The 24,534-nt window shown below is 37.2% G+C and overlaps 1 protein-coding gene across 6 annotated transcripts in view; it reads right to left on the bottom strand.

The window, feature by feature from the left end:
• The window catches only part of EML4 (echinoderm microtubule associated protein like 4), a 148,714-nt gene that overhangs the window by 9,374 nt on the left and 114,806 nt on the right, over nt 1-24,534 (bottom strand). For all 6 annotated transcript variants that reach the window (XM_018055168.1, XM_018055169.1, XM_018055167.1 and 3 more), the window contains 6 exons: nt 17,397-17,548; nt 16,189-16,314; nt 15,973-16,104; nt 15,174-15,241; nt 6,352-6,440; nt 4,867-4,964 (listed from right to left, as the gene is read on the bottom strand). In XM_018055168.1, coding sequence (XP_017910657.1) covers nt 4,867-4,964; nt 6,352-6,440; nt 15,174-15,241; nt 15,973-16,104; nt 16,189-16,314; nt 17,397-17,548 — 665 coding nt within the window. The remainder of the gene's footprint in view (nt 1-4,866; nt 4,965-6,351; nt 6,441-15,173; nt 15,242-15,972; nt 16,105-16,188; nt 16,315-17,396; nt 17,549-24,534) is intronic.

Here is a 24,534-nt window from a genome sequence, read left to right as displayed (position 1 = left end):
CCTCCAGGAAGCATTCCTCCTAACATAGTGCTTAAAAATACTGTTTGAATCTCCCTGAAGGGACTTTAATAGTATTACTTAGAAAAGAATCAAAAGCACTGTATGGATACTTAACATTCATTTAATTCACATCTGTGTTGGACACGTATTTAGATGGTAAAAAAATCTAAATATCAAGTAAATTCTCACAAAGAACTTGAGTAGGAAAAGCCCCCAAATTTAGTAAGCTATCAATTCATACTGGAAAACAAAGTATTTTTTCCCTGATATGGAGTCCAATAAAGAAGCAAAGATGAGATGTGACTTTCAGCTAGGAATCTATGATGCTGCCTTCCCAGCTTCCACTTCAGAGTGTCCTTGTCTCATCTAACTCACAGGCCATCAAAGATACATGCATACGTTGGGGGAAAATCCCCTCAAATGTCCCCCCATAGGCAAGACATGGTTGGGAGCAAGTAAGTATACCTCCCAGAAGAGAAGAGTCTTCTAAGCTGGTGTGTTCATTAGTGCCTTTAAGCAGCTGAATGGTGTAACCAAAGTAACAACCACAAGTGATGGTGCCTGGGAATACACTCTGGAAAAGTCTGAAATATTTCAGCTAAATCTTTTGTTAATCACACAGAATGTCATCACCTACATCAGTGCTTCACAACCCTGGCTATAGATTAATATTATCTGATTAGTTTTAAAAAAAAGTACCGAGGCTTTGAGTTCATAGGGCACTAAATTTTTCCTAAGTAGGTGTCCAGGTGGATGCTGGTCGGTTAGGGGGCTATGATGCTAAGCCATGGTGAGTCTGACAATGAAGTAGATTTGTTAACAGGGGGCTTCCTTGGTTTGGATATTTGAAAAGCTCATGGCAGTTTTTCAACAGGTGCCAAGTGTTGAGGGATCTGATTCTTAGCGAGCCCAATGACACTCCCCAAAGAATCAATTTTCTATTATTTAACAGGTCCTGACTGGTGGTAAAGAACCTGCCTGCCAATGCAGGAGACATAAGAGATACAGGTTCCCCTGGGTGGGGAAGATCCCCTGGAGGCAACCCACTCCAGTATTCTTGCCTGGACAATTCCAAGGACAGAGGATCTTGGTAGGCTACAGTCCATAAGGTCACAAAGAGTCAAGACACGACGGAATCACTATTTAGGGCAGTGACATACAACGGATCTTTGTTTTTGCAGTGATGAAAACGTTTATCTGTGCAGTCCAATGCAGTAGCAGCCAGCACCTACGGCTCCTGAGTACTCAAAATGTGGCCAGTGTTCCCAGGGAACTGAACTGTAGTTAATTTCATAAAGTTGCTGTTAGTAGCTGTGATGCTGAACAATGCAGGCTGAGAAGAGCCCATTGTTACTCTACTGATTTGAAATACCTCTTGTATTATCTAGTGAATTTCCATATAAACGGAGATCTGTTTTTGGACTCTCTTCTCTGTTCCATTAGGCTATCTACCTATTATTCCCAGCCAACTGTGATAGTTTTATAATGTGGAAAATCTCAGATGAACTTTAGAACGATTTTATCAAGCTCATAAATATCATGAAAATTTAAGTAAGAGTGCATCAGATTTAGAGACTAATTTGTAGAGAACAGATATTTTGTCAAGTCTTTTCTTCCAGAAATACGTTATGTCTATTTTTCAGTCCTTAGTTTGTATTTCGGCCATGTTTCACATAGCTTCCTGTGCTTTTCTTGCTAAGTCTATTCTCAAAGCATCCACAGTTTTTGTTATTATTGCAATTAGGATTTTTTTCCCCTGTTACATTTTTGATGTGCTTTGCTGGTTTGAGAGAAAGCTAATTTCCAGAGGATCAGCCTTTCTAACTCAATCTTCAGAGTGTAGATATGTAAAGTATATTTATCCATTCCACAATCTCCTTTTCAGTGCCCAGCTCAAACTCTGTATTTGCTAACCTCTTTTGCAGTTATGGGTGGCAGAAGTCACTGAGTGGGGCTACTAGGGAAACTTTAGAACTGCCTTAGGAGGAAGAATGTCTTTTTTCCCCTGGCTCTGATTCTTCCTGGAACCAGGACATGATGACTGGAATTCCAGCAGCACCATACTGAGGATGATGGGAGCAGAAAGAAAGAAGAATCCTGAGTCCCTGGTGACTTCTTTTAAATGAAAACATAACCCCCATTTGTTTAAGCCACAAAGGACTGCAATAGAATTCCTGTTACAGTAATATTGAAATATATACAGCGTTAGTATTATGGGTAATTTTCTTGCTGACTTCCAGGTAGACAGCTTAGAAGTCTTTTACTCTTCTCTTTGTATATATATTTTCATTTACCAAAATCCTGACCAAAAAAGAAACATTTTACCAGCAATTCTTACCTATTTGTAATGCTTTTTTAGTACATCACTGCAACTTGAATACACACTCTTTCTCCTGGGCTCAAATCTTGGAGTAGCAGTGTTAAAAGGCATGCGGGAATTTCAGTCAAACAGAAAGCTACTATGTTGGCACTCAGGGACAGTTTCAGTTGCTTGCTTATAATTTATTAGAGGGACACTTCCTAAAGTTCTAAGCCCAGTATGTTTCTGAAGCTACAGGGTCACTTAAATGTTAACTAGTAATAACAGGAAATACTGGAAACAAAACAGAAAATAGCATTTGTGTTTGGAACTTTGAGAGTAGGTCCAGTTGACACATTTAAAATCTTTACAGCAATCCTATAAAAGTAGGAACTATTATAATCTCCAATTTTAAGAATTAAGATTCAGAAATTAACTTGCCTAAAGTTGCAACCTAGAAAGTGGCCAGGCAGCATTAGCCCAACCTTTTCTGTCCTATATCATAGCAGACAACAGATAAAAGCAGACATGAGGTTATAAGAGCAGCTGGTGGAAGCAGACAGCAAGGAGGAGTGAGAGCTGGAAGCAAAGCACAGAACAGAAGATAATTAGAAAAGCAGAGTGGTTGAGCCTTTCATTATAGCCCCAAAAAGTATTATAAAATTCCACAGTTCTTAAAGATATTTCAACATAATACTTTCATACGCTCTGAAGATACAAGCTGCCTAACTGGAGAAGGCTAACTCAGTGTCATGCAATCGATAAACCTGCCACTTCTCAACACTTCCAAGGTCATCTCACTGCCGGTGTCACACGCTGCTCTTCCTGCCCCAGGTGCTGCGCTGTAAGAGCAGAGCACACTACCACACACTGTTAACAGATCTGAGGCATTTCTGTACCTCGAGCAGTCTGCTCTACTAAGAGTCAGGAGAACGGGGTTCAGGCCCCAGATCAGCCACTATGTCAAGATGCGATCAGGACAAGCCACTTACCTTCTCTGAAGACTGAAACTCAGGCTCTTGGTCTGTAAAATGAGGTCTGAGCTAACGTGCTACTGTAGAATTTTATGATTCCACAAGAATACATTATATTTGATATTACTCTACTTATTAAGACATGGACTTTTAAAAACAGGCTGAGGTAAAAAATAATTAAGAAAATGTTGGTGCCTGGTAGGGTAAACTTAAGTAGTCTGCAAATCCCTTTCAGTGGAACATTTGATATGCTATATACAATGATACACTGTTACTCTACTATTCCATATCCAAACTATTAAGATAATAAATTGATTAAAAGATGTATTTTAAATAAATTAATGGACACCGATTCATAATTTTTGTCAAAGTCAATAAAAATATTTTGGGTAAATTATAAAATTACAAGGTTGCCTGTAGATCAGTTTATTGGCTGGTTTTGGCACATGATACAAAATATGCTCTCCCCGCAAGAAAAAAGAAAATAAACCAAAAAAGGCAGTAAGTCTCTTCTCTGAATAGTAAATGGCCTGGGTTTTACTTATGTATTTGCTTTTAAAAACTCATTCTTTTATTCATTGCCCTAACATTCTTCTGTGGTAAAGACTGTTGAAGAATCTGTGCTACTAACTCATCAAGTAATTTGCTAATCCTAAATTGATTGCTAACATGATACCAAACCACCTCATTTTCTATAAAAACCATAGTTAACATATATTGAGTACATTTATTTGCCCAACACTATTACAAGTATTTTATATGCCTTGTTTCAATCCAGTGAAGTAGAAAGTACTACTAAATTCACTTTATAAATGAGAAAACTGAAGCAGAAGGTTTTAAATAACTTGCCCAAGGTCACACTTGTGAGCAGTGAAATGAGAGTTAAAATCCAGGTAGTTCAATCCAAAGTTTATCCCCATAACCACTATGCTATACCTCCTGCCTTTTTCGTTCTGTCCTCAGTTTGAATATGTACTTTTAGAGGACAATGAACAAATCTTAGGTGTATTCCCAGTGCCTGGAACGCTTCCTGAGTTAGCAAACTGCCTGCGATAAGATACGTACTCAGTATATCTGTAACCGAACCTAAACTTCATCTTACAATGATAAAACTCATCAATCAGAAATGCAGTAAACTAAAGAAAGTATGCTTCTGTTCTTCATATAAATTATGTTCTGTTTAGTGCTCCAGAGGTCACATGAAAACGAAACTGCAGTGTCGAGGATGGGTAGGATCATGGGACACTGAGCTTGAAACCTGAGAGATACCCTTCCATTCCTGACTCACTTCATCTTAAAAAAGCATTATTTTCTAAGGATTTCCTAAGGAAGTAGCTTTGATATCAGAAACTGCATTAAAACTAGCAGTTAGAGAGAGACAAGTATTAAACTTTCATCAAAGAAGAAATCTTTCTAGAACTTCAAGTGCACTGCAAAATTCTGCTGTCAGGCAATGTCAATTTTCAAAGAGAAAGACAGAAGTTCAATCTCCCAAGTTTAAAGGTGATACATCAATGCAAACATTTAACTCTTCTTACAAAGTAAAATCTTCCAACAATTTTATAGGCCAATTTATTCCCCTTCACTACTTACAGTGCACTTTCCATGTCTGCTATACTTTCTTCCATTTTCTGAGACTGCATAGAGGTAAATGAAGTTGTCATGAGATCCTACAGCCAGGAGGGTGCCATCTAGAATGAAACAGGAAAAAATGTCAAATAGAGAAATACACTGACAGGTTTATTTACCATCACTTTACTGGACCGATACCAAATGATATTTTACAAATGTTGTTAAATCTCATCAAATTAATTATTATTTGGTGTTTAATGAATGACTCCTTCCATCACTAAACATACTTGAAAACCAAACGGTCATCTAGTCAAGTGCACAATCCCTTCCTGGAAATGCTCCATGGGCCTTGGACTCGGACCTTAGCTTCATCTCCTTCTAGTTAGCTACAGACTAGGCCCAAGGAGGTTAACCTGGCTTTATAGGTTTAAGTATACAGGATTCATATAGCAAGCAGAGCGTACAACTGCTCATTTCAACCGGGGACATGTGATCTCTCCAGTTACGGGGTAGGTTCTCTTGGGAAGGGACAGCGTTCTCTTCTATCATCTCCTCCGCTGTACTCACATAACAGACGGTCAATAAAGTTCATTTGATCTTGGGGTTTTAAATGCTAAATTTGAGCAGTTATTTGCTATTATAGCACTGAAAAAAGCCAAAGTAAAACAGAAAAGGTAACCTTTTCTTCTTCAGAATAACTCTTGCCAAGCTTATAGCTCAAAGCAAATACTTTTCCTTCCTTGTTCAACACAGAGAAGAGCGTTCTTGGCTTCCTTTGAAATGTCTTAGAAGCCATCAAAAAGATCATTTCGATTTCACACTGATTCAACAACTACTGGAATACATTTCTGAATATAAGAAAATGTCACTTGAACTGTGTGGATTAAAACCATATTAATACAGGGAAAAAGGTGTTGGGAACTTAATAAACATTCTGAATAAAATAGAAAAGAATTACTCAAAGTAGCTAAATGAATTGATCACATTCTTATAGTGAGTTGCTGGGTATTTTATCTAATTAACAAACCAATCATTCCTATGTAAACAGTGAAAGGCAAACTAGAGAGATTTTTTTAAAGAACTTGAAGGGCCTATAAAATTTGTATTCTTTGGATATTATTACAATTTGTTTTATATCCTCTTATATATGAAGAAAAGACTGCTAAATTTATTAACATTTAGCCTAATACCTATTGAAAATTCTAAGTAGGTGTAGTTCAAAAAAGAAAGGTATTTGATTGCTCTATATCTTGCTTTCAACTGCAAATGCAGTTGTAACAGTTTGTTCTAAATTTATGTTTGCTTGATGATTTAGAATACTGTTTAACTTTAGCAGATCTTTTGCAGTTTCCTACAGCAGAACTGAACCTACTGTTGGGGAAACATATTCAATACTTAGCAACTGTAGAGAGCAGAGAATGAAGTAGTCAGCATTACTGGAAGTGAAAATACATAGTGACTGAGAAAAGCCGTAAATGCCCCCTGGAGTGGAGTAAACCTGCCTACCTACTGAGTAGCGCATCACCGAGAGCTGCTCATTCCCGTCTGTGTGGATAGAAACCAGATCTCTGGTTTCTGCATCCAGAACAAACCACCTGTTAAGAAGTAGAAAATCAAAAGTTTCCTCAGACATTAGCATTTATCGAAAAAAAAAAAAGGCTGCTGACTTTTTTCTCCTTTTAAAAAGAAATTTTAATAATGCCCTAAAGCTGGACATGTTACCCTTTTCTAATGAAGGATGAATTTATTTTGCAAAATGTTACTAGATGCAATATACTTATACATATGGGCCTAGGCATGTTCTCATTTCTACTTAGGTATTCACTGAATGCCAAGGGTGTCTCTTTGAGAGGCACTGTCCAAATAGAAAATGACAAGATGATCAGTGTTTTTGGAAATTACACTAGAGCCAGGGAAAAGGAAATGAGCTAATTAAAACAAAGCACAGGATTCATGTTGATGTATGGCAAAACCAATACAATATTGTAAAGTAATTAGCCTCCAATTAAAATAAATAAATTTATATTAAAAAATAAATTATATTAAAAAACAAAGCACAATTAAGTGCTAATCTCACCGATGGTGACTACGTATAGTAGAGGAACTCAGAAGAATGACTAGCATAGAAACTGAATAGCCTAAGAATGAACAGGCATAGGAAGACCTTTAGGGAGGATGTATCAGTAGAACATGGCTGAGCTGCACACTGAGGGTGAGTTACAGGCAGTTCATGCAGGAGGAGGGACAGCTGCACTGCCTCGGAGGTAGAAGCAGCACGGATAGCATGAAGGCGGGAGGAAAGGCAGGCCATTCATTTGGTGAGATTTCAAAGGGGCCAGCAGGGGGCACTCTACCTCTCCAATAACCCCAGCACCAGCATAGCAACCTCTTCAGCTCTCTGAAAAGCAGTTTTTCTATCACATTTATAGGAAAAGTCAAAATGTATAAGGCCTCTTGATAGGTAAAACAATGACTTACACCTAACTACACAGTAAGTGACTCTCATCAGACCCTTTTCTAAGAGCAGGGTGAGATACGGGGTACAAAGCAAAGACTGGGAACTAAGAAAGGACAACTAAAGGACAGATCCAGGAGAGGAGCAGGCTACAGACAGCAGGCACAGTTAGCTGCAGGAGCTCAGAGTCGAGACTGCCTGGCTCAGATCAGGCACTAAATAAATATTTACAGAATGGACAAATGAACAAATATAAAATGTCTCGAACATGACAGATGCTGTTTTAGTAAGAATTATGTAACTGAAACGCAGTGTGTAGGAAGAAATGGTTGGAGTGGAAAGAATGGGACAAAATTAGAAAAATAAAATCACTATCTTAATTTCATAGAACTGAATGGGACAAATGAGCAGCAAGTTCTTAATTGCTCAGATAGGAAAAGTTCCACTAAATTCAATAGCAGGAGTCATGACGACAGCTCCTTTAATCTTGAAGCATTATAATAAATATCTGAGAAGAGACCACTATTCCTTCAAATAACTTGTGAGTTATGGGTTGAAATTTCTAGGTACTAACCTAATTAATAATTCTGCTTTTTACTCAGGTAAGAGAAACAGTTTCTATTTGTAAATATCCAAGTTTATGAAAAGCCAATCAGCAGGAAACTGGCACTTTGAAGCCCTGGGCTCATGGTTTGATCATTTCTACTTCAAAAGGTGCATAAGGAACGTACTTTATTGCAATTGGACAGTACGCAGAGATTATAGGTTTCTTCTGAGAATGTAATTCATTCATCAATTTTTATGGCTGCCACCGTGAAACTACTCTTTAGCCAAGAAATGCCAAAGCTGATGCCAAGTGAGGGAACAAATTATAATTCCTTCTCAGAGTAAAGGAACAAAATATTATCAACTTAAGAGTGAACAGACATGCCTGAACAACAATGAGACACAACACTGCTCTGTGGGCTTTAAGTTTTTAATGAGTTTATGTAAACACTTCACTATACTTTCTTAGGCATTTAAAATTACCAGTTTTTATTTTGAAGAAGCCTTGACTGATATTGTTTCCAGTTCAATCTTCCTAGGAAAACTGAAAACAATTTTACTGCTCTGAAAACTCTCTTTTTTTTAAGTGAATTTCCTGGTGGTCCAGCGGTTAGGACTCTGTACTTCCACTGCAGGGGGGGATGGGTCTGATTCCTGGTTAGGGAACTATGATCCCACATGGCAAAAAAAAAAAAAAAGTAATAAAAAAACCTCCAGAATGTCTGTTGGTATACAATATGTAGAACCTAAAACTGAGTTATTTACTGGTAAGAGATGGTAGCTCTCAAAAAAGAAACAAACAACAACAATTAAAAAACAAACAAACAAACAAACAGAAAACCCTCTGGTTACTTTTTCTATTTCTTTAATTGCACATGTGCACACCTAGTCGCTCAGTTGTATCTGACTCTTCGCAACCCCGTGGACTGTAGCCTGTCAGGCTCCTCAGTCCATGAGGATTCTCCAGGCAAGAATACTAGAGTGGGTTGCTATGCCTTTCTCCAGGGGAACTTCCAGACTCAGTAATCAAACTGGGATCTTCTGCATTGCAGGGGGCTTCTTTACCAGCTGACCTATGTGGGAAGCTATCAGAGACTAATTCTTTCACTTGTAGCGAGTAATTTTTTAGTAATAATTAGAATAACTTTGTTGTGAAAACTATACAGCAATAATTTTAAGGCTCCCACCCTTTTCAGTGCATGAATTTACATTCTACCTTCAGAAAAGACTTTCTAGCTCAGGACCTCTATCCTTAACGAGAGTATGGAGAAGTAAAGGAAGTTTTCTACAAATAAGTAATTTAAGTTTTCACTGTGCTGAACTGGACTCTCATTCTAATCTAGAGTATATATACTGGAACCAAGCTTCTGCTTCAAAGAATCATTATGGGGCTCTATGTGGCCTAAAGGATCTTTCTAAATGGAACTGCTCAGCATCAGAGGTGGGAAATCTTTGACCATATATTTAAACTAATCTGACTGTGAGTTAAATAACCACACACACTACCACCATAATTTGATGACTTAAAACACACACACACACACACACACACACACACATTGATTTCTTTAGTGGCAAAAGGAGAATCATAAGATTTCAGAGCTGGAAAGTATCACATGTTAAAGTCTCTAAATGAATCTATATCTGTTCATAAAATGCATTAAAAAATATTCATCATCATATAAAGTGTATCCTCTGGGTGGCAGGTTTGTAACTTTTTCCCAACTGCTCTTATGATCATGAAGGATCATGAAGTTTCAGAGCAGGGAGTAATCACTGAGGATGTGGGGGTGGTTTAGGATTTCATCATATCAAATGTAGTAAGAATCAGAGGGAAAGGAATAGGTAAGAAAGGACAGAAAGGGTTGAGGTGTATCTGAAGGACAACAACTTAACTACTCTGGCTGGAATGGTGAGGGAAAGATTTTTAATGGGCTTTAAACGCCAGGCTAACAAGTTTGGATTCCACTGTTTAGCTATCAAGAGGCCTTTAAGGAATGTTCTATTTCAGTTAGTTCATAGCTTCTTGCGTTGGCTCAATCCACTTCCTCTGGCTGATATGAGCTCCTAACTCTTCACTGCCTTCTTAAGATCTCAGAACTCCTACAAGGCAGGGCCAGCTCCACCTCCTTTGCGAGGTGCTCTCTGACCACTTAGGTTCACAGTAATTTCTCTGTTGATCTTCAAGTATTACTGCTTGTTTATTCAAGTAATACAAGATCAATATGCAAGAAGCAGTTGTATTTATATATACCAGCAATGAATATTCTAAAAATGAAATTGAGAAAACAATTTCATTCAAAATGGCATCAAGAAAATGAAACACTGGTACAATTTAACAAATGTGCAAATTTGTACCCTAAAAACTAAAAACATCTTTGAATAAAATTGAAGACCTAAATAAATGGAAAAACACCTGTTCATAAATTGGAAGGCTTAATATTGTTAAAACAGTGACATATTCAAATTGATCTATAAAGAAGAAAACAATCCTTATCAAGGCTTCTTTGCAGAAACTGACAAGCTGATCTTAAAATTTGCATAGAATTCAAGGAATCCTGAATACCTAAAACCACCCTGAAAAAGAACAAAGTTGGAGGACTCGCATTTCCCAATTCAAATCATAATGCAAAGCTATAATAATCAAGACCAGTATTGCATAGGATGAACATAAAGATCAATGAAATATAAGTGAGAATCCAGACTGAAACCTAATTACAGTCAACTGATTTTCAACAAGGGTTTCAAGTCTTCACTGCGGGAAGAAAAGTCTTTTCAAGAAACAGTGCTGAAAAAACAAAACAAAACAGTGCTGCAACACTGGGTATCCACAAGCAAAAGAATGAGGCTGAATATCTATACAAACACTAACTCAAAATAAATCAAGATCTCAAGGTAAGAGCTAACACTATAAAATTCTTAGAAGAAAATATCGTAGTAAATGTTTAGGACCGAGAGAAAGAACAGATAAATGGGAAAATATAAAAATTTTAAACTTTAATGCAATAAAATTTACCATTAAGAAATTTAAAAGAGGGACTCCCACTAGCAGTCCAGTGGTTAGGACTCTGCCTTACAACGCAGGGGACCTGTTTTTGAGCCCTGGTTGGGGAACTAAGATCTCACATGCTGTGGGGCAACTAAGCCTGCACACCATGCCAACAACTAGGGAGACCACCCGCTGTAATGAATGGTCCTGGGTGCCACAACTAAGACCCGACACAGGCAAATAAATATTAGAAAAAGAAAGAAAGAAAGTGAAAAGACCACTGGAATGAGAGAAAATACTTGCAAGTCATACATCTGATGAGGTACTTTATCCAGAATATATAAAAAGCCCTTACAACTAAGAATAAAAAGACAAATCAATTCAAAGATAGGCACAGGATATGAACAAACATATCTCTGAAGAGGCTATACATACATAACTAATAAACACATGAAAAAGATACTCAGCATCATTAGCCATCAGAGAAACACAAACTAAAACAATGAAAAAGCACTCCACAGCCATTAGGAGAGCTATAATCAATACACACACAGGCAATGACAACTGTTGGCAAGGATGTAGAGAAATTGGAACCCTCATAGTTTATTAGCAGAAATGTAAAATGGTATAGCTGTTGTGGAAAACAATGCGGAAGCTCCTTAAAATGTTTTAAACATAGTTCACTCTACTCCTTGGTGTATACCCAAGAGAAGAGAAAACATTTGTCCACATGAAAGCTTGTATATGACTGCTTACAGCAGCACTACTCACAGCAGTCATAAAACCGAAACATTAATTCAGATGTAACAGCCATACAATGGGATGTTTGGTGACAAAAGGAATGAAATGCTGATACATGCTGTACAACATGCACGAACCTTCAAAACATGTTACGTGAAAGAAACTAGTCACAAATCACAATTATACGACTGTATTTATATGAAATGCCCAGAATAGGCAAACCTACAGAAATAGAAGGTAGACCAGTTACTCAGGGCTGGAAGTGGGTGGGGGTAATGAGCAATGACTGCTATAGTGTGCATCCTTTCAGGGTTAATGAAAGTGTTCTGAAAGTAGCTTGTGATGAAAGTTCCACAACGCTGTGAACTTCTTGAAAACTACTGCACTGTATACTTTAAAAGGGTGAATTTTAAGGTAGATGAATGCTATCTAATAAAGCTATTAAAAAGACTCTTTGCTATTAATATGTAAGGAATAGCAATGTTAAGGAAACAGTATGTCCACATAGGGCCATGCATTTCATTTTTTCCCTTAGAAATTGTATTCATAATATAATCTTTTAAAATGATAAATTTTATTTACCATTGTGATAATTTATCTACACTTGTGCTTACTTCTTGATTACAAGTAGAAGATTTCTAGATATGGACATGAACACGTCTTTAAACATGTTGCTAGTCACCTTTTCTGGATCATGAACAATTTGGATAATGTGCTGTATTAAACTTAAAAAAATTCTTGCCCTCAGTGTGATTTTTTGCAGGCTTAGGGTCAGTGATAATAATCTGAATGGTTACATTGAGGAATTTTGTTTTAGACAATAGAGCCAAGTGTTCACAGACTCATGCAAAAAAATAATAACAAGAAAAGTTCTCTAAGAATCAAACGCAGGAAAATGAACACTGATAACTACATCTCCTCTAGATTTTAAATAATCCCCAACTCTACACTAGAAAGAATTAACTGACAGCACTTTTGAGTTATATCACTCTCACTCATAAGGTTTTTCCTACTCACAACTCCAAGAGGCTTAGCTAAGTCACTTACATTAAGCAACTTTTCCTTTTAAATTTGTTAACGATGATTTCACAGTTATACTAAATGTTAGAAAGTAACTTCAGTAAGTTTCATCAGATCTGCTTGTCATGAAAAACTGGGGCTCTGAATGTACATGCATCCAATGAAGGGGTTGAGTCTTAATGATTCAAGTCCTTCTAGCACTTACTACTTCACTCAGTGCTGAACTCCTTATTGCACACAGTAAATGCTTTTAAAACACTATGTCAGACAGTGATTCAACCTTCAAAGATAAATTTTCCTTGTAACATTTCTAAGTAATAGTACAAACACTATAAGAACATCTCAAAAGAGTACTGGTGGAATCCTGGAAAGAGACAAGCTTTAAAACCATATGGAACTCGAATCATATAGATCCTGAGTTAAATCCCAGCTCAAGCACAAGTGACTCATGTGACTTGGGTCTTGGGCTTCCTGTTTGTGCAAAGGAGATATTACTGAACATTTTGTTGCATTCTTGTTAAAATGCAACAAACAAAAGGTACAATATGAAAATAATTTAGTACAACGTGTGTCATCAGACTGTGAAAAAATGGTAGTTCTTATTCCTACTGTTTCATTGATATTAGCATTTGTAATATCTGTTCAGCTGCCCCCAAAATAGATCTGAAGTAAACTCTTTTGTGGTTTCCTGAAAACCAGTTCACCACTGTAGTTTAGGAGATTCTTATATGCTCAAAAAATACATTTTTGGTAAAACAGAAAATAAATTTCCTCCAAATTCTACAAAGTGGCCTGCCATATGCCTGTTTAGTCCAAGCAACAATCTATTACTGCCATGTATTTTGAGGGAATCTGAGATAGGAAACCCATCTATATTTGCAAGTTATCACCAATTACACTCCCAAGCAGCCTAATTCTAAAATTCCACTATTTCAGAACCACTCAAATAACATCTCTAATTACATACCCACATTCAAAGTTTATCTTTACCTTAAAGACCTGTTCTTCCATGATTCTGAGCACTATAAATGAGGATTTTGAAAACGTTTCAATTTTTCAGAGGTATTAATTTGCATCTAACAGCCAAAGGGGAAAACTTGATTTAAAAAAAAAAAAAAACAAAACACCTCTAAATGGCTAAATTTAGTTAGAATTAAGTAAAGTGGAATTAAATAAACTGTCTAGTCAAAGCTATGGTTTTTCCAGTAGTCATGTATGGACGTGAGAGTTGGACTATAAAGAAAGCTGAGTGCTGAAGAATTGATACTTTTCAACTGTGGTGTTGGAGAAGACTCCTGAGAGTCCATCTCTTGGACTGCAAGGAGATCAACCAGTCCATCCTAAAGGAAATCAGTCCTGAATATTCACTGGAAGGACTGATGCTGAAGCTGACGCTCCAATACTTGGCCACCTGATGTGAAGAGCTGACTCATTTGAAAAGACCCTGATGGTGGAAAAGACTGAGGACAGGCGGAAAAGAGGATGACAGAGGATGAGATGGTTGGATGGCATCACTGACTTGATGGACATGAGTTTGAGTAAGCTCTGAGAGTTGGTGATAGACAGGGAAGCCTGCGTGCTGCAGTCCATGGGGACACAAAGTGTTGGACATGACTGAGTGACTGAACTAAACTGAAATAAACTGGATGATCTGAAATATTTGTTACAGTCATAAAAATATTTATGTAAGTGTGTTCACAATACTTTCACCTTATTAGAAATCAGCATTCCACATTTTTTATGGGTTTAACTTTTGAAAACTGATTTTATATTTTTCCTCTGCCTCTTTAAAAAATAAATTAAGCTATTTGTGATGAGGGTTACTTACTAGCAGAGGCAATAAAAAGGACAATTAAAAATACAGATAATAAATATATATTACTTAATAGCCTTGGAAAGGTACTATACAAGGTCTGCAAAGATAAGTAATTAATAACAATTTCAAGAAACATACCTTTATTATTTACCTGTGTAGCATTTAAGAAGGAAAAAAGCTATAGCTCAAACAAAAGCTCAACTGGGTTATTTCAGATTCGATTTCCTTCCCTTTTTAAAGATAACGAGAACAGAAGTTTTCTGATACCGCAGAAAATGTCACAAGAGAGGGTCAAGTTTGCTGAACTGCCACCTTCCTTAGTGAAGCTACTCTGACCTCCCCATAGCATTTTGTAACTGTACCCTCCAGATCCCTCTTCCTAGGCTCAACCCTCCCCCATCATAGCTCTTCATTTTTCTAACTTAATTAGTTAATAACTAACTTAATTAGTTAAGGCTTATTTTTTTATTCTGCCTCCACCCCTGACACACATTAAAGTGTGAACTCCGTGGGAGCAAGGATTTTTGCTTTGTACTGTGATGTAGCCTGAACTCTTGCAATTGGGTCTAACAAACAGTAGGTCCTTAACAAAAAATTACTGAGTGATTAAATGAGTATACATAACAGAAAAGAGCAAAAAGTATAAAACTGTGCCACTTAAAAGATCAATTCTCCAGATCAGATAGAGAACATTCCTGAATAATGGTTAAACATCCCACCACTTAAGATTACTCAGCTCACATTTCCCTTAAAGACCCTACCTGCCTGAGTGCGTTCCTATGGCCACCACTGTGCCACTTGGATGAAAATCTGCACAGTGTCCTGGTTCCTAGAAGAGAGACAGACAGCTGTTGGGGAGTACACGAGAAAGTCTCCCTAGATCTATGGGAAGAGTGGCAAAACATTTGAAAATAACTTGTTTCACATAAACATGGAATCTCAATCAACTTTACTATAGCCAATGGGAATACCACACAGACATAAGAGGAAAAAGAACTTCAGAGCAGGAAGGGGACATGCTGGCAGAGTGGTAGGGGGAAAGGACCGCCAGCTTGCAGCTAGGCAGTGGAACAATAATAAGGATAACAACAAACATCTGTACAGTTCTTTAGAGGCTACAAAGAACGTGCATACACCTTTTAGGCTAGAAAAGGTGAATATCTGGGTGGGGTAGGGAGAAAATACAGTAAGAGACCAACTCAAAAAGACGACAGTAGAATCTGTTAGTGAGCAGTACTTACTGAACCCAACTGCCCCACCACCAGCGGCCCAAACATTTCCATAACAATTAACGCTCCATAAAGATGTGAAATATTCTTGATTTTTACTATTGAACCTGACAGAAAAGTTGAGCTTCTGTCCTGTTAACTTGCTTCTTTGGAGTGGGTTCATGATGTACTTTGTAACTAAACACTCTCCCCCTTATCTCTTCCTCTTTATTGAACTATAGCAATAAACTTGGTTTTAACCAATACTGAATCCTTTTTGCTTTGCTGCTACCAACTGCCAGTTTTGGGGAGTTTCTGTGGGGAAACTATAATCGCATTTTGCTTTACTCACGTCTACCAGCCTGGTCCATTCCAGCCTGTGTTCCACGGAGTTCCACATGCACACCTGTCTGTCCTGAGCACAAGTCAAGAGCAAGTCTTTGAAGGGATGTGTGGCAAGACCCCAAAGCTCATCTGTATGACCCTGAAAAAGAAACATACCCATTGTTGTAAGAAATAAAGGGTATCATCAAAATATTCGGTTAATGGTTAAAATCATACAGCTTACCTGTACTTCTATTTGGAAGCCATCATTAAATGTTCCTCGTAAAATAAAGTTTCGTGATGTGCCGACCAAAAATTGATCTGCCTTTCCTTCTGCTACAGCTCTGATTGTTCCATACTGATCAGGAACCTAAAAGATAATTTATAAAGTCACCATACACATAATACAATGCATTAATCAACCTGAAGACGGAAGTTATAGCTGCACACAATTACGTGGTAATAAATGACAGAATTTCAAATTTGAAAGTACCAGGTAATTTTATGAGAATAAATTATTTATTCATACATTTACATTTTATACACAGAAGTTATAATGGATTATCAACATTCTTTGCTTCAATTTTAAATTCACATTTTGTATGATTTCAAGAGTTAAGGATTATGAGTAAGGGATAAAGGAATAAGTTCTGAGAGACTACATGAAGACTGTGGCTTGATTTTGTTACTTACTGGTTATATTATTTTGGGTAAGCCATTTAGCCTGAGACAAATTTCTTTATTTATAATATGGGGATACATCTTCTTGGAAATAAAATCCAAGAGCAGTACGTCAGAATTCTCTTTTTAAGAGATTTTGCCTGCAAAGCATGTTATAAGTGGAAAAGGCTGAGTGTAAATTTAAAATTAAAGTCACCAACAAACAGAAGCAGTATTGAACTGTGAGGTTTGCCTCTGCTCTGACAATCAGTGATCTAAAGCACTATTCTAAACCATTTCACTTCTTGAGATCTCATTCAACTTTCACTGAACACATAAAACCTGTTTTTATGGATATACTTCGTTTATACCATGAAGCAGACATATTCAGAGATATAATCAGCAATTATCATTAAGCCCATCATTTAAAAGATTATTTTTGAGTTTTAAAATTAAGCTGGTCATCTTGTATACCATGGAGTATAATACAATATTTGATAAATGTCTGGCAAATTTTAAGTTTATATGGTTATGTGGTTATTTTTGGGTCACTAAAAAATAATGTCAGAAATAAGTAAGCAAGTTAACTATTCTGCCCATTTTTCTTATTCTTTCAAATTATTTGGCTTAGTGAATAGTCTTTTTTTTTCCTGGTTTATTTCAAGGGAATGAAATGACAAGAATGTATACCAAATTTTCCAGAAAAGTGTAAGTTATCTTAATGTGGGACAAAAGACATGAGTTTAGAGGGTTTAACATTTTAAAATGTTTATGTTCTGTTTTCATCCTTACCTCTATTTCTCTTTCAGGATTCAGATCATGATCCCAAAGAATTATTTTTCTGTCTTTCCCGCCTCCAGTTAATAACATCCCATTTCTCATCTGACAAAGTGTGAACACACTGCCATCATGAGCTTTGATTTGTTTGCTGATCTGATAAACACCTAACATAATGAGGGGTAAAGCAGAAACACTAGTCATAACATTTTCTCCATCAGATTTTAGTGTCTTTCTGGGAAAAAACTTCAGCAGAACTACAGAGTAAATAATCAAAAGTTCTCATGACTCTACAATCAAAAATCTATTTCCAGCCAATTTTTCTGCAAGGTAGATAGCAAAGCTTAATACAATATTTGGCATTCATGCCAATAGTTACTCTGAAAATAATTCAAAACATATTCTTACAAAAAGGTAGGCTAAAGTAGTGACAATTCCACAGACAAGAGGGGATATATTAGCCTCAGAACTTTACTATCTTACAATCCTCTCATTCAACAGTTAAGGCAGATATTGCTCCTCTAATTTTATAACTAAGCACACAGGTATAGAACGGGCTTAACCAATACCACATGGTTAGCTAGTGACACAGCTGTGACCGGAACTCAAGTCTCTTATATTCAGCGTTCCTGTAAGTTTGCAAAAGGGCCTTCATTTCCTCTTGGGGCAACAGTCATAATGTTTAACATTTAACCACTGCTGACCTGCAGGCCTTCTGCTCTGCCAAGGATAACCCCTTTTATTTGCTGAGATACTGGGGAAGGTATGGGGCAGAAGAGGCACTGGTGGCTTGGAGCAGTGGCTTTTGACCAACCAGAGAAGTATTTTAAAAACTGACAGCTATACCAGTGTGAAAGCTGAATGATGGCCCAGGTTTCTTATATGTTCTCAGCACTTCACAGGTACCCAGGAAGGAACAAGGCAGGTAAAAAAATATAATCAAAGCCTCTTTCTTAAGAGTGAAGACAACAGAGTTTGGTACTCAAGCCCTTTTCCTTGGTATTCATGATGCCTTACTCAGAGAAGCTCTTCCCAGAGTTAAGGGAGCTCAACCTGCTGCTCCGTGATGACCTAGAGGGGTGAGAAGGGGCATGGGGTAGGAGGGAGGCTCAAGAGGGAGGAGACAAATGTATACTTATTGCTGATTCATGATGTTGTATGGCAGAAGCCAACACAACATTGTTAAGCAAGTATCCTCCAATTAAAAAAAAAAGTAAAAATAAATGAATAAATAGAAAGCAGGGGCAGCCTGTATGAAATGTGCAAAACAAAATTTATTTTAAATACTCTGTTTTAAAAAAAAATAACACAGTAAAAGCTTTTTGGAAGATTCTTGCAGACTAATTACCAGGTTCATAATGACCAGGTAGAGCCTGGTTTAAACATGACCAGTCAGTCAATAAAATACACATTAGATTCCCCTGGGCGGGGGGGCAGAAATTAAGTTTAAAAACTATTCATTGGGGGAAATGGATGAAGGTGGTTAAAGGTACAAAGTTCCAGCTATAAATTCTGAGAATTAATGTATAACATGGTGACTACAGTTAACAATAGAGTGTCATATATTTGAAGATGCTAAGACAGTACATCTTAAAAGTTCTCATCACAAGAGAAAAATCTCTAACTACGTGAAGTGATGTATGTTAACTAAACTTACTGTGGCAATCACTTTGCAAGATAAACATATAGCAAATGACCTTATTGTATACCTCATACAAAGTTATGTGTCAATTATACCTCAACAAACTGGAAAAAAAACTGTTCATTTTCTAATAAAATTGCTCATCAGCTGACAAACGGAAAAACAAAATGTGGTATTATTCAGTGACAAAAAGGAATAAGGTACTAATATGTGAAATAACATGGATGAACCTAAAAACATTAAGATGCAACTCAAAGAAGCTGTTCACAAAGACAACACATTCTATGATTACATTTACATGAACTGTCCGACACGGGCAAATCCAAAGAAGGCAAGTGGATGCTAGGGACTGAGGAGGGAGAGGAAAGGAAAGTGACTGCGAATGGGCACAGTGTTTCATTTCGGGGTGGTAAAGGTATTCTGAAGTTAGACAGTGGTGATAATTAAACAACTCTGAACATATTAAAAATCACTGACTTGTACATTTTAAAATGATAAAACTTTATGGTATGTGAAGTATAATCTTAGAGATATTAACTGAGATTGTTCATTTACCATTTGAGCTGTCATTATATTGTTAATATTAACTAAAATTTGTAGGACTTTGGTATCTTAAAAAAAATTACGCTATAGCTGACTCTCAGTATTTCTCAGTGTGAGGCGGCTAGTGGAATAAATAACTTAATAGATGGGTATCTCTGGCAAGGAGAAAGGAAAGGGCCTCATGCTTTGGAGTAGACCTTGCCTGATTCAGCAGAGCTGGGAGCAGAGCTCCAACAAACTTGCTATTCAGGTCAACTGCCTCGGCTCACATCAACATTCATCACCTAAAAATACTTTAAACACTGAACAACACAACTGTGTCCAGTAGGATACCCAGCCAATTATCTATCATGGCCCTGATGTGATCAAGAGAGAAAGAACATCTGAGAGATGTGAACTTTCTGAGAGTATTGCTGGCTTTATATGGGCAGTTAAAAGTGGGAGGTGAGGGGCGAGAGGGAGCGTGAGCTTATTTTTCTCATGCATGGTCAAATTAACAAAAGTAGTCTGAGAGTACCATGCAAGAAACTGAACGCAGGGGTGTGGTGTTTTACAACTCTCCATCAGAAAGCAGGGAAATAAAATACAGCTTTTCTATTTTTAATTCAGTCTTCCCTACTTCTAAACATAACAAATACCTTGTTAAACACTTAAGATCTTCCTAGAAAGACAGAATCTTAGAAAATGGAGAAACTGAAGAACAAATGCTTCATCAAGAACAAAAATACTCTACTTTAGATAGTATTTACCTACAAAGTAATTTATAGTCTAAGATTTCCTTCTCATGGGCCTATATTTCTGACATTCTAATTTCAGCCAAATAATGTTTGAAATACCTGCCAAGAAAAATAATTATCCTTGTATTTAAAAACCTACTGTACCTCCAGGCACAATCATGGCCAAGTCTATCGAAGCTTAACTGCAAATCCCCCCTTTATTTTCAACTCTAACAGAAACAAGGTTTCCATAAAAAGCAAGTTTATCTTGACTGCCAAATAAAGACTGTTTGGAGGGCTTTCTGTGCCTGTTTAAGTATAGAATCAAATGTCAGGGAGACTTTGAAATTTATGTTATATTCTTGTGTGTGTACTTAGTCACTAAGTCATGTCCGACTCTTTGTGACCTCATGGGCTGTAGACTGCCAGGCTTCTCTGGTCCATGGGACTTCCCAGGCAAGAATATTGGAGTTCAGTTGCCATTTCCTTCTTGAGGGGATCTTCTCGACCCAGGGACTGAGTCCACATCTGCACTGGCAGAAGGAATCTTTACCACTGACCCACCCGGGAATCCCATTATATTCTCAGCAATGTGCAAACGTACCAGTGTTGATATTTGCTGAAATGGTGTTTCTAAGTTCCTTTAAGTAACTTGGTAAAGATTTAAGAATAATGAACACTTTAAGGGGGGGATATAGACACTTTCAACCTCCCCCTCAACTTAAAAGAATCCTGAACTTTTTCATGTAAGAAAAAACTGAACTATTTCATATATGTAGGAAATAACAAATACCTTGTACCCATGTAGGGCACAGAAAATACTGCAACAACGTAAGTGTCCACAGATGGATGAATGGATAAAGAAGATGCGGTACGTACATATACACAATGGGGTTAAAAAAGAGAAGTCCTGCCATACGCAACATGAATGAGTCTTGAGGACATTAAGCTAAGTGTAAACAGTCAAAGACAAATACTATGAGATCTCACATCTATGTAGAATCTGAAAAAAAAAAGATTTCACAGGAAGAGAACAGCCTGGTTGTGGTCAGGGGTGGGGGTGGGGGTAGAAGAAATGTGTGAAGGCAGTCGAAAGGTATCAACTGTGAAATTTAATGCAGAGCATGGGGACTATATACTATAATGTATATTTGAAAGTTGCTAAGGGAGCAGATCTTAGAAGTTCTCATCCCAAGAAAAAAAAATTGTAACTGTGAAGTGATGCACGTTAACTTGTTTTGGTAATCATTCTGCAGTACATACAAGTATCAAGTCATTATAGATAAGGTTATATATTAAAAACTACATATATTAAGCTGCTGTTGCTGATGCTAAGTCATTTCAGTCGTGTCCAACTTTGTGTGACCCCATAGACGGCAGCCCACCAGGCTCCCCCGTCCCTGGGATTCTCCAGGCAAGAACACTGGAGTGGGTTGCCATTTCCTTCTCCAATGCAGGAAAGTGAAAAGTGAAAGTGAAGTCGCTCAGTCGTGTCCAACTCTTAGCTAGGCAAGGTTATATATAAAAATATAAAACTGGAAAAACAGGAAACAGAAAATACTAATTACTTTGACGATTCCCCTTAATTTACATTTAAGATAAGGAAATAGTGGTTTGGAAGCAAGAGAGCTCCTTATGAGGCATAAAACACAGTTTTCCTTTGTCTCCTATTCACTAGAATAAAAGAATTAGCTGTGAAATTATACTTCTGCAATTCCCGAAAGTCCCTTTATTAGATGCAATTATGACAGTATACTGAAAGTCTGGTTGATAAAGACTGCCATGGGTACAGAAGTATCTTATTAGGGAATATGTAAACTGGATCAATCCATTAAAATTTTGGGCAAGAATTTAGAAATGGAAACTATGAACCTCTGTTCTGATCTGGTCTTACACATTTATTTTACTAAACTCACCAAATCCTTTCCAGCCTTACTTACATAACGGAAAACTATATATATAAAGGAAGAAACCAAATTCTCAGCAAGTTCGCCCATAATAGGATCAGTCACATAGCAAATTTCATGTGTCCAGCAGCTTACAAGATGAGATTTTGTTTTCTGTTTGTGCCTATGTAGATTTTCTCTGCATTAAGGGTAAGGCACCAGTTTTTCAGACAAAAAAGAAAATAAATAAAAACAATTCGGAACCTTTACCAGCCCTTGCACACTAAGGCCAATGAAGGGTGCATTTATATCCAAACTACTCAGAGAGGTGGGATAATATATGCCAACAATTTGAGTTACGGTTTTGATAATATTTTGATAATATAATATTGTTCCTGACATTTCTGATACTGAAAATGTATGCCTAGGAAAGAGAAGAGGGTAGAAAGAAAAAGAAAAGAGAGTGGGAGGATAACTGATAATACTGCTCTTCTCTCTTTTTTCTTAAGGATCCTCAACCCAGAGCTTCTGGGTCAGTGAACACATGGAGACTTGGAGAGAGAGTTATTCCCGGAGAGGGCATGGAGGTTCTGGACAGGTCCTTTCCCCAGGCCTTGTCCTCATCACCTTTTCCATCTGACTGTTCTTGAGTTATCTCCTTTCATAATAACTGGTAATAATACTTTGCAATGGCTATAGCGCTCAGGCCAGGTTCCAGTACTGGAAGGAATTTACTGTCTATCTGCCATGATGCCTCAACGGCACATAAGGTCACTTGCTCGCACTAAGGATGATGGTGGAAGATCATCAAACTGAAATGAGAGAACTCATTTCAACTGCTAGCTCTGAAGGCTCTCAGCTAATTAACAGATGTCTTCAATTGTTAGCTTTTATGTATGGAAAGGGCTTCCCTTATGGCTCAGCTGGTAAAGAATCCGCCTACAATACAGGAGACCTGGGTTCGATTCCTGGGTTGGAAAGATCCCTTAGAGGAGGGAACGGGCAAAGAGTTGGACATGACTGAGCAACTTTCATTTTCACACATGGAAAAGGGGTGTGAAGTGGAAGACAGTAATGTCACCAAAAAAAAAAAAAAAATCCTCGGGGAAATGTCTCAGGAACCTCAGGCTGGTTCCCCATAACCTCCTTTTTCTTTCTCCCTCTCCTTTTTGTTTGTGGAACTCAGAGACTGACAGGCTTAGTTTTTTTTTTTTTTTCCTCTCCTACTGCTACTAATAAAGAATCTCTCTCTACTTCCAATCCACTGACTTTAGAACAAGGTCTCTAATTCTTCTCTCATAACCTTCTACCTTGAAGGAAGTATTCTATATGGTTCTCTGGATACTGTTTCAGTTTTATTGTCCTTAAACAGTAAGGATAAATAGGGTTGAATAAATGCTATTATTTTTCAATTTAATTTTTATTTTGGAGTACAGTTGATAGAAAATGTTGTGTTAGTTTCAGGTATAAAGGAAAGTGATTCAGTTATACATTATCCATTCTTTTACAGATTCTTTTCCTGTAAAGGTTATTACAGAATACAGGTTGTTGTTGATGATCTATTTTATATATATTAGTGTGTATGTGAAAAAAAGCTATTTTCAATGCCTTTCCTCTGATTTATTCATGTACCATAGAAAAGGGCAAAGTGGACCTGTATATTTGAGCACAAATGAGACTTGAGAATAAAATAAAGTATTTTTGAGGAAAACTAATTTGAGGTAACGCTGAATGAATTCCAAGGCCCACTACTGGGGGTGGGAACAGGAGGTGTAGTGAGAAAAAGAAAAAGAAGAAAGGGACTAACTATGCATTTATTATTTTTTTCTCTCTGCTCCCATTTTACCAAATGGCCATGCATACTGCTCTCACAGATACCTCCAGACTCAGTCCAGGGGAGAATGAATCCTGTAGTCTGTTGCTATGTTGGGAAAAGGAGATGAGAAAGGGAGAAAATGTACCACAAATGTAGTAATTGGGACTATCTTTCTATATTACAAATAACTATGTTATCCAACAGCTGTTAAGGTACTTGGCAAATATCATATTGCATCGCTTATATGTGGAATCTACAAAAAGGTACAAAATAACTTTATCTACAAAACAGAAATAGAGTTATGGATGCAGAAAACAAACTGACGGCTGCTAGGGGTTAAGAACAGCAAGGAGCGATAAGAATGCCTTCCTCAGTGATTACTGCAAAGAAATAGAGGAAAATAATAAAATGGGAAAGACTAGAGATCTCTTCAAGGAAATTAGAGATTCCAAGGGAACATTTCATGCAAAGGGGCTCAATAAAGGACAGAAATGGTATGGACCTAACAGAAACCGAAGATATTAAGAGGTGGCAAGAATACACAGAACAG

Source organism: Capra hircus, chromosome 11 (genome assembly GCF_001704415.2).
Source record: "Capra hircus breed San Clemente chromosome 11, ASM170441v1, whole genome shotgun sequence".
NCBI classification, from domain to species: Eukaryota; Metazoa; Chordata; class Mammalia; order Artiodactyla; family Bovidae; genus Capra; species Capra hircus.
This window is presented reverse-complemented; position numbering and strand designations above follow the sequence as displayed.